This window comes from Heteronotia binoei, chromosome 3 (assembly GCF_032191835.1).
Source record: "Heteronotia binoei isolate CCM8104 ecotype False Entrance Well chromosome 3, APGP_CSIRO_Hbin_v1, whole genome shotgun sequence".
In the NCBI taxonomy this organism is placed as follows: Eukaryota; Metazoa; Chordata; class Lepidosauria; order Squamata; family Gekkonidae; genus Heteronotia; species Heteronotia binoei.
The window spans coordinates 159,220,834-159,232,120 of NC_083225.1; the positions used below are offsets into that span (position 1 = coordinate 159,220,834).

At 44.7% G+C, this 11,287-nt stretch overlaps 1 protein-coding gene across 1 annotated transcript in view; it reads right to left on the minus strand.

The window, feature by feature from the left end:
- The window catches only part of LOC132568866 (WD repeat-containing protein on Y chromosome-like), a 30,562-nt gene extending 22,738 nt beyond the window's left edge, over nt 1-7,824 (minus strand). The window contains exon 1 of the mRNA XM_060235051.1: nt 7,671-7,824. Coding sequence (XP_060091034.1) covers nt 7,671-7,738 — 68 coding nt within the window. The 5' untranslated portion in view covers nt 7,739-7,824. The remainder of the gene's footprint in view (nt 1-7,670) is intronic.
- Nucleotides 7,825-11,287: the final 3,463 nt, after the last annotated feature.

The following is an 11,287-nucleotide window of genomic DNA, read 5'->3' on the forward strand; positions in this document are numbered from 1 at the left end:
CAGGGTCTTTTTTAACGCTCTAAACCCACAGTGCCCGAGTCTCCTGTGGAGCAGATGTATACACTGATTGTGCACTGGCACATTTGACACCTGTGCCACCTGGGCACAATGACTCTGAACCACATATATATTTCTCTCTCTTTTCCCAGTTGCAAGCAGCTTCCCCCCACCTCCTAGGATTTTACAACAGGCTTTTTCAAACTTCACCTGATAACCTTGGTCAATTAACATGCTCACACTTAGCAAGTTCGACCTTAATGTGGGTACACACAGAACATGCTGCAAAGTGCAATTTAACACAGGAAATTCAATACTGCCTGAGCATATAACAGCTGTGGAGGTCCCGTCAGCTAATCTGACATGACTGTGCTCAGGAATGTCAACATTACTCAGCAGCTCCCTGTCGCAGCAGAGATGGCTCGTTGCACCAGAGTCTAAAATCCAGGCAGACCCTGTGCTCTCTCCTGCAGACGTGACCAGCCGGGCTTCTTCCTCACACGGGCTGGTGGTCCTCTGCCCTTGCTGCCTCCGTCCACGCCGCTTCCCCTTCTCTGGGCACACGCGTAGCAGGTGCAGGGACGATCCACAACCATAGCAACGTCGGACAGCCAGTGCAGTCGGCTCCTCTTTAGCTTTTGGTTGCCTGCCAGCAGCCGAAGCCGGCTTGCTCTTGGACGCCTTCCCAGACGAGCCGATAGCCACACGCTCCTCAGCCGACACCCCCGGACAACTCACTGCTGCAATCCTCTCTTGGAAATCAAGCAGGTGGGCACACACGTACTCCATTGTCAGAGTCGCCACATCAACCGTCTCCAGGGATGTTATCAGGGGAGTAAACTCAGGCGGCAACGACGACAGCAAAATATAAATTCTGTCGTCGGGAGCTACAGTTTTGCCCCTGGCCTCAAGCTCAACGAAGCAGTCCGTTAGCTTCTTGATGTGCTGCCTTACACACCCTCCAGCTGGCATTACAGTGCGGAACATCTTCCTGGTCAAGGCCATAAGGGAGCCAGCAGTGGTACTAACATGAACCCCACTGAGCGCGTCCCAGGCAGCCTTGGGAGTGTCCTTCCCATGCACATATACTAGTTGGTCATCTCCTACTGCTAGCACGATGTTTGCCAGCGCCTTATCGGCTAACACAGTCTGGGCAGGAGATAACACGGCAGGGGGATTACTTACAAGCAGCCATTGCCCCTCACGCTTAAGGTAGTATTCCATTCTCAGGCTCCACACCGCGTAGTTGGCTGAGTTAAGCTTCTCGACGGCCACTGCAAGCTGCTGCTGAGCCATGATGCCGACTCCTCCACACAGCTGGCTGCCGTCCTCCCTCTGGCTCTCAAAATGAGATAGCTGGTGCTTCTTTGTCCTTCAACCAGCGTTCCTCGCCTCCGGCTCCTTCCGAACTCTCGGTCAGCTCAACTCTCACGGTGCTCCTCTGCGCAGCGGAACCGCTCTGGGCCCATAACCCTGTCGGTGCGGACACTAGCAGAGTGAGCGGTGTGATGAGCCCGACACTGAGCTCCAGGAAAGAAATCAGCCAGACACCTGCAACTAGTGCCAAAGTAGTGTATTTACATTATATACAGTACGTGCTCTCTAGTGCAGTCCAATATATTGATCACAGGAACAGAATGCTCCGCCAGCAAGTCAATTCTCAGAAAAAGACCTGTGCATTGCACACACAGTTCATTTATAGTCCAGTCAGCCAATCCTGGCAGTGCATTGTCATGCTGACTCAGCAGGTTCCTTCACCTATCCTCAGCCGGCTCAAACCAGCCTGCTGATAAGATCACTGTGACCTAGCATGCCGGCTAGATCACCAGCTGTCATTACAGAACTGTCAAAGCTGGGTTAAGATAGATTCTTTCTCCAACAGAGCAGCCATGCTGTATAGCTCCAGCATGCACATTTTCACTACAAATACAAACTGGTATGTTTATTTATTTACTTCATTTGTAACTTACCTTTCTTCCCAGTGAGGATGCAAAGCAGCTTATGTTGTTCCCCTCACCTCTGCTTTGTTTTATCCTTGTGAGGCAGATTAGGCTGAGAAGGGCGTGACTGGCTCTAGGTCACTCAGTGAGCTTCCATGACAGCATAGGGATTTGAACATGGATCTCACTGACACTCTGACCACTACACTACACTAATGGTCACTAATGGATCCTAATGATCAGACAAGGACCAGGGAAACCTACATTTAAATCCCTTCACTCCCATGAAGCTCAGTGGGTGTCTTGCCCAGCCAACCTAACCTACCTCACAAGATTGTTGTGTGAGTATGTGTATCTTGGCTGGAACTCCTTGAAAGAAGGATGGGATACTAATGTATTAAATAAGTAATTCAATCAGTATAGATTGCATTTGCTATATTAAACTACATAGGCTTGCTCTTAGGATTTGAAGGGGTGTGTGTGACAGGGAATTACACAGAAAATTATGGCTATTCTCAAGCTCAGTGATATCCACTAGGCCAGGGAATGTTCAAATTGCACTTCTAGTGAATTAATATTTAGATGAACCTAATGGTTTAGGTATGTCTAATTGAATACGAATAGTTTAGGTGTACTCCCACACACACATCTTGAAAAAAGGAGATTTCTACAGGTGTACAGGAATGAAGGAAGAAAACAGCTACATACACCAGTGTTTTTCATTTGCAGGGTCATGTCCCGGTACTGGGCCACGGAAGTCTCACTACCGGGTCACAAAAAAGCCAAAGCTAGCCCCGCCCCATCTCTGTGTTGTGCAGAGAGGAGCTGGGCTGCCTCTCCTTCCTTCTCCCCCGCTCCCAGTGTCTGAGAGAAAAGCTAGCATCCACTGGCACTTTAGACCCATGAAGTGTTCTTTGAGGTATGAGCTTTCATGTGCCTTGCAGTATGTTCTTTTGGGGAGATTTCCCCGGGAGGCCTGGGCGACAAAGAAGGGTGTGTGTGTTTTTTCCAACCAGGAGGGGCGGGGAGTGGGCATTCCAGTAGCTATTTTTTTTAGCCAAACAACCCCTGGGCAGAATTTTTGCTGGCTGGGCTCATCTGATGGTGAAGAAGGCTTTTTTTTTCTTTGCCCCCCCTCTCTTTCTCTCTTTCTTTCTCTCTCTCTTTCTTTCTCTCTCTCTCTCTCTTTCTTTCTTTCTTTCTTTCTTTCTTTCTTTCTTTCTTTCTTTCTTTCTTTCTTTCTTTCTTTCTTTCTTTCTTTCTTTCTTTCTTTCTTTCTTTCTTTCTTTCTTTCTTTCCCTGCAAGTGATGCTCTGTCTGTATACTTGGTCCTGGGAGAGCGGGGAGCAACAGTGGGAGGGCTTCTAGTGCTCTGGCCCCACTGGCAGACATTCTGGTGCTTTGGGGGCATTGTATGAAGGAATTTTGGACTGGATAGTCCATTGGCTTGATCCAACATGGCTCCTCTTATATTTATATTCTTTCTTTTCATTTCCTTACATTTCATTCTTTCCCTTTCTTTTTCTTTCCTTCCATTTTTACTGGATGAAACTTTTTTGTTCATCATACTGGTGTTGCAGATATAGGAGCTCTGCCAATGAAAAGTTGGCACCCCCAGTTGTAGCCAGCTGGCCTTCTATGAGATTTCTGTGTGAGTGAGTGAGAGTAAGAGGTGTGGGGCAGAAAGAGATTATTGGAGATTACTGCGGTATATCTCAACAGCACTGGAAGAGATGGTACTATGAACTTGGCACTATTTTACAGGTCCTGCTTTTAACAGCTGTCTGACACCAAAATTAAACTCCTCCTGTAGATATTAAAAAGGATGAAAGAAGTTCACTAGCTACAACAGTTCACTGCACAATAGGTTGCTTTTAAAGGCATGGGAAACACAGCCGGTAAAAAGCTGCAAGCCCCTCATAGATATCCTTTTTGGGATAACTGCAGAAAAGCTTGTATGAATTTCATATAACTTGAAATTAATTCATTAATTGCAGTACAATTCCCTGCTACCTTTCACAGCAATTTCCCTGTGTTTCGACCAAAGAAAAGTATGAAAACTAGCTGTCAAAAGATTTTCTTGAAACCAAGCAAGCTTGGTTGTAGCTTGAGGCAGAGTTCCAGTAGTAGCAGCTGAAGGAAGGGCTTACTAAATGTGTCAGCATATTTTGAGGTAGAGCAGCTGCCAGGGCCCAGTGTGAGTGGTACACAGTGCTGGCATTTCTGATGGCAATGGCAACAGCACTCCCAATTGCATACACTGGCCAGTGCTGTTGAGGGCGGGATGTGTAGGTGGTGCAGGCAATTGAACATGGGCATTAGGAGTGCTTGCAAATTGGCGAAGAATACAAAAAACAGATAGGTGCATGCAGATGTGGGGTTGAAAAGAGAGGACCGCCCACTTTCCACCCCCATTTTGGCTCAGCATGAGTTTCAGAGAGATTTTTCTGAAAATGAATTTACTTCCGAAGAAGAGGCAGGTTTGAGGGAGTGCCCTGGAAGTGACGTCACAGGAAAAGGTGGAGTTTTGGTTCAGTGTGCCCCGGAAGTGACATCACTTGGTCCTTGACACCACAGGAAATGACATAATTCCTGGCTCCTGGCTCCACCTCCAAATTTTACTGGACCACGAAGAAGTCCAAAAATAACCAGGCCACGGGAAATAAAAGTTTGGGAAACCCTGACATACACAGTCAGTCTGGGAATGAAAAAGCAGACATCTCTTCTCAATCTGAGAAACAAACAGTACAATCCTAAACAGTTATTGTAAGTGTCCTCAAGTCACAGCCAACATGATGACTCTGTAAAGTTTTCAAGGCAAGAGACTGACAGAGGTGGTTTGCCATTGCCTCCCTCTGTGCAGCAACCCTGGACTTCCTTGGTGGTCTCCCATCTAAATACCACCCAGGGCCAACCCTGGTTAGCTTCTGAAATCTGATGAGATTGGGCTAGCCTGAGCCATCCAGGTAAGGGCCCTAGGGAGTAACACCTTTCTCTATTCTTTCGGCTTAGAAAGATGTAACTCTCTGTAGGAATGGATCCGTGTGGTGACTAGCACATTTTTAAAAATTCTTTTGCAGCCAGATCAAATCTCTGTAACATGTCAGAAGCAGACTCTCTCCTACCATAGCCCAACCAGTTGCGCTGCAGATACAAACTATTTGCATTAGGGGACATCGAGTACTTTTTAATGTTGCTTACCCTATACAATGCCATTACAAGGATCAGACAGGATTTTTTTGGCAAAAGGCCAAACCAAAGATAAACAACTTCTGCGTGTAAGAAGTGAATGGTTTGTTTGGGTTGCCATTTTTTGTTTTATGTTGACCTGGAAATGTTGCTAGGCTACAGTTATGCCTGCTGAATAGTGTAAGAGACCTTGCTGTATTGGTCTCCTCTGGACTGTTTCTGTAACAAAGGAAAATAATTCTGATAAAAACTGGAAATTAAAGTAGTTCAAAAATGATTCAGTGATCTGCAGCAAAAGAACAAAAGCAACCACCGCCCACGTAATACGCAATAAAATTCTTACTGAATGGAGTTCAAAGAAATTGTACCTTGGACAGAGCTCTAGGGAAGTCTTGTTGCATGTCAACATGCTTGTGAAACAATGAACTGTCTACAGCTCAGTGCTGGCTTGATACTGTAAGTACCCCCTCTCAATATTTTAAAAAAGAAAAGCACCTTGATGCCTGGCAGTGCACTTTGAAGGAGCTAAAGCAGGGGTGGGGAAGCTTTTTTCTGTCAAGGGCCATATGGATATTTATAATATCATTCACAAACCATAAAAAATTGTCAACTTAAAAAACAGTGCTCCACCAAGGAAGAATGATTCAGGCCAGCAAAATTAATACAAATAATTGTTTTTCTTTTTCTGGGAAGAGCCTAATACAGCACACACACACGACCCACTGCCCTAGGCAAATGTATAGGTCCAGGGCTTTTTTGTAGAAAAAGCCCAGCAGGAACTCAGTATCATATTAGACAACATCCCCTAATATTAGGTCACACACTCATTAGCATATTAGGCCACACCATCTGGAATAATCAAGTGCAAACTTAATTGTGACAGTAACTTTTCCAGGCCCTGTAGCAATTCTGGCTAGCCAGCCAGGCCCCAGGGAAGCTGCTGCACAGTACATCTGGGCCCCGTGGAGGCTGCTGTACAGTGCAGCTGGCCCCATGATCCACACTGGCCAGGGAGGCTGCCACATGGCTTGGTTCAGTCCAGCAATCCCCAAGGGCCACCCCAAGTAACCTCGAGGGCTGTATACAGCCCTCAGGATGGAGGTTCCCCACTCCTGAGCGAAAGCATTGTACTAGCGGCATCCTGAAGCTCTCTTTTTGCACAGTGGGAAGGGAAACAATCTTTGTCAGAATTAGAGCATAACTCTTGGTATGAAGGGCCCACCCCGCTAGGAAAGACCTCGCTATGGGAGAGGGATTTTTGCAGACACTAGGGAAATTAATGGGTTATGCACAAGAGACTATTTTAGTGTAAAGGAGGGCTGCATTTAGGACCTTTCCAGTAGACTAACTGTAAAGAGTTGCCAAGTATCAGTGCTATCCTAAGCATTGAGGTTAATCTGCTTAGTAGGGTGTAACTCTGTTTAGGATGGCACTGCAAATTAGGAATTGGAAAGCTTGTTCATAAGTACCTGAGCCACAAATTAACTAGCAATCAGTGGACAGACTAGCGTCATGTGGATTGTTGTTTCCTCTTGGGTATGCTAAGACTAGGTATCAACTCATGCTAAGACTAGGTATCAAGCAACTATTCATGTTCATATGCATCCTGCATTTCTCCCCAGTGGGCCTCCAAAATGGCTTACATTGTTCTCCTCTGCTGGGATTTATCTTCACAACCACCCTGTGAGGTAGGTTAGGCTGAGAAGGTATGACTGGCCCAAGGTCACCCAGCAAGCTTCCATGGCAGAGTGGGATTCAGACCTGGAGCTCCCAGATCCTAGCCTGCACGCTGTCTGTATGATTTAGTTTGGACAGGCAGCTTACTATCAGGAGAGTGTCACATAAAATGGTAATCTGTTATGGCAGAAATCTCCAGAGATTTCTATAGCAAGATAGAAATTTTTATTTTAAAATTGGGATCTCTTATTCTTCATCTGCACTGAGGGCGGGGTGGGGGGGTGGGGACTCAGCTATAAGCCCAAAAATTTTTAACAGAGTAATCAGAAGAACTTCCTAGGGAAATATGATTCATGCTTGTTTTGTGGAATCTCTGGCCCGTAGGACTATGGGAACTAAATCCGTGATGCTGATGAACAGCATTGGACTGAGCAGGAAGGGGTGGGGTTGTAGGCTGCTCATTCTAACTAAAACAGGTCATTAACATTAACTTTAATTATTGCCAGTACTCAGGAGTGAAGCTAATTATAAAACACTTCACGTTTCCAAGCAAAACAGGCGGGGGGGGGGGAGAGGGTTTTCACATAGAAATAATGTCCACAAGTGAAATGCACTGGCTGACAGAACAGAAAGCAAATGAATCATTTCTAAACAAAATAACTGAGCAACCTGTAGTAGAACATTTCAATTCATAGGAAGGAAAAACAACTTTGGTTTCCTGACAACAGCTTCTAAACAATACTAATTAGCAGCCACTTCTGGCCTTTGTCTGTACTACAGCTTTTTTTCTTAATTGACCACACAATTTATGTGTTTCTAGGCAAGGAGTGACAAACAATTGTTTTCTTCCATGTTTCCATTTCTTACCTGCTCAGAGTGGAAGTTTCTAGCTTTCCTGAAGCAGAACTTGGTCGCACTTTTCTCCTCAAAGGCATGATATAAAAAATAATCAAGCCAGGCTTGTGCCTCCCCCAATGTCAACCACAGTTGCTTGTCCTCTCTGGTGGCAGCGTGTGCCAACTTTACTCTGCACTCTGGAGCCTGCCAGGTCGATCTGTTCAACATTTGTGGTAGTTCTGGTGACTGCTGTCTTTGCACCTCCCTCAAGTCCCAGGGCATAACATGAGAAGGTGACTGGGAATACATATATCACCCTTGGGGCCTGCCCACACTGCACAATAAACACACAGCTGAGTGAGGAATTCAGCAGCAGAGTTGTGCAGAATGGTAGTATGTATCTGTGTTAGACCACATTACTTCTCAACAGGTATTGGTAATATAAGTTATAGAGCACAGCTGTTTTTCAGAAACGTTAGTTTTTACTGCTTAATCTGGAATCTTGCTGTGAATCTCCTCTATCCCCAAGCGTTTGATGCCCCTGAAATACAGACATACTTTTCTCAGCTTTTGCATGAAAATCACATTTGCTCAAGTTTGAAACCATAATGTTTGTTGTTTCCAGGTAACAGCTCTATTGCACTTGGGAGCACTCACTGCATATGATGTGGTTGTACAACTGCCACATAGGCCCCTATTGGCTTCTGCAGGTTTTGGCATTATGCCACTTCCAGCTCATGCCAATTTTTGCTATTTATCAGTGACATCCCTAGCAGAGTTACACCATTCTAAATCCATTGGATTTAAAGACAATATCATTTAGGATTGTATCATTAATCTCTAGTTCATTTTAAAACTATTTTAGAGGCTGTACCCCTCCAATAGGCTTTTAAAATGTGTAGGATTTGATTGTACCTTGACTAAACAATAGAAGAAACATCATTCCAGAAAAATATTATTTTGTATATTATGAATCAGTGACAAATTCTACTAAATCACTGAGCCTGCCAGGGGAGGGCGGGATATAAATTCGATAAAATAAATAAAAATAAAAACCATTCTCCTCTCCTCAATTTTGTCCTCACAACAACCCTGTAAGGTATGTTAGGCTGAGAGAGTATGTGACTGGCCCAAAGTCACCCAGCCAGCTTCCATGGCACACGTGGAGATTAGAACCTGGATCTCCAAGATTCTAGTACCACACTCTTGACCACTGTATCACACTGGCTCTCCTTTAAGGTGAACTTTCTTTAAGGTGCTCCTGGACTCAGATCTTGCTCTTCTATTGCAAACATGGCTACCTCCTGAAACTTGTTTCCAGCAGTCACTTTTATAGAATATAGGGACATGCTCAGTATCTCTGTATTAAGGCATGACCACTAAACGTGAAGGGGAAAACCTGTGCCTTCCTATTCACATTTCTAACAACACAATTTAGGGTCTACAGTTAAGCACCAGGTATAAAAAGCCATCTGGAAACCACTTTAAATATTCTGTCAATAATGGAATCTTCCTGCCTCCCCCCACCAATTTCTCTGAAATGCTGCTGAGAAGACCTCCCTCTAGGGACAGCATGAGCGATGAATTGGATGTCTGCACTGGGAGAGAGAATTGACACAAATCATCCCTTTCTTTAGTAGAACTTCTCATTGAGATCCAACCTGTTTTAAATTAAGTCATCTCACCAAGCTGCATGAGTTTCCATATTTAAGACCAATCATTTAGCTGTTTATACCATTAGTTATCACTTTTCCTAATTAATGCTGCCAAAAGATAAATGTTTCACACCCTTTTCCAGTGCAAGAAAACCCATTAACTGGTACAGAAATGGAATAACTTTGTTCTTTCTCTAGATCTTTGTAAATGCTTTTTGTTAGACCGAGATAGAAACAAATGAGAACCTGAAGATACTGGCACCAAGGGACAGGTGCCCCTTCCATATTTTGGGGGATGGGTGGGATGCCTCCTCTTTAGTCAATATTTTACCCTTATATATAATCTCACAGAATCTGCCCACTTTCTACTTAACCACTTCTTGAAATAATGCATTTGAACCTGGCATCTGAGCATGGGATGTTTATGTTTAATTTGATTTATACCCCGCCTTCCCCGCCGAGGCAGACTCAGGGTGGCTTACATCAAATCATAGTAAACTATGATTGCAGTCATAAAATCAATAAAACCATTAGACAGTACAAGTTAAAACAATCTACAGTTGGTGCTAACAAATCAGATGTTACTCATATTCTCAGGACGAGTTGTTCCAGAATTCTCCTATAGTCGACTGAAGGCCTGCCGGAAGAGAGCTGTCTTACAGGCCTTGCAGAACTGAATGAGGTCCTGCAAGGCCCTAACCTCTTCTGGCAATTGATTCCATAAGGAGGGGGCTACCACTGAAAAGGCCTGCTCCTTGGTGGTTGACAGTCTTGCCTCTTTCAGCCTGGGGATCATTAGATGCTGAGATCCAGATCTTAGTACTCTCTGGGGAACGTGTGGGGATAGATGGTCTCTCAGATAAACAGGTCCTCGGCCATATAGGGCTTTAACGGTAATAACCAGCACCTTGTAATGAATTCAGTACACTATTGGTAGCCAGTGCAGTTCCTGCAGTGCTGGCTGTATGTGCTCCCACTTGGGCCGCCCCATTAGCAGCCTAGCAGCCGCGTTCTGCGCTAGCTGAAGTTTCTGGGTTGTGACAAAGGCAGCCCCAAGTAGAGGGCATTACAGTAGTCCAATCTCGAGGTGACCATTGCATGAATCACTGTTGCCAGGTCGTCACGGCCAAGGAAAGGAACCAACTGTTTCGCCCGCCTAAGATGAAAGAAGGTGGATTTCGCAGTTGCTGCTATCAGGGCCTCCATCACCAGAGAGGCCTCCAATAGCACCCCCAAGCTTCTGACCTTGGGCACCATTGTCAGTTGGCAGGGGGATTTCCCTGCCCAGGCCACCAAGATTCAGACAAAGGACTGGAGGGGGGGGATACTGGAGGGGTACCCACTACTAAGTTTCTCTTCCAGTTGTCTCAGTCCCTTGATGTGGCACATGTATAAGACATCCAATACAAAGCAGAAGAATACTCTCACGCTGGGAGTAGGAGGCTGTTAATATTCCTTCACAATCCCTTCTTAACTCTAACATTTTGAGCATACAACATGAAGAACATTCCATGTTCCTTGCTTCTTCCCTGAGAGGGGCAGAGTCCACCAAGGCTTGGCTATGAATCATCTCCCCTGATCCAATAAATTGGTTATCTTTGTGTTAGTATGTTCAAAAAAGCAACACAATCAATATTCCAGCAAAAACATTTTATTTAGTTACAATTAAGGAAAAACAAAAAAGCTTAAATAAATTCAGGCTAGTTCCCAGAAAGCATTCATTACTGGAGCATGTTTTCACACATTTGTTTTCTTGAGTTGCTAAAAAAAATGGCAGCATGATGTAAACAGACCACATGATATTCCACTTTGCACATTGACTTCTCTGCCTGATAAAACATAACTTTTTTTAAAAAAATGGGAAAACAAATGTGCAAAGCTTGAAATGAATCTGGAATTTCTTGCTACATGCTGTATTATGCAAGGTGCATCAGCCTAGCCTACAGACAGTTTTTTATTCAGTTATTATTTCCTGTAGTTCAGATTAAAGGG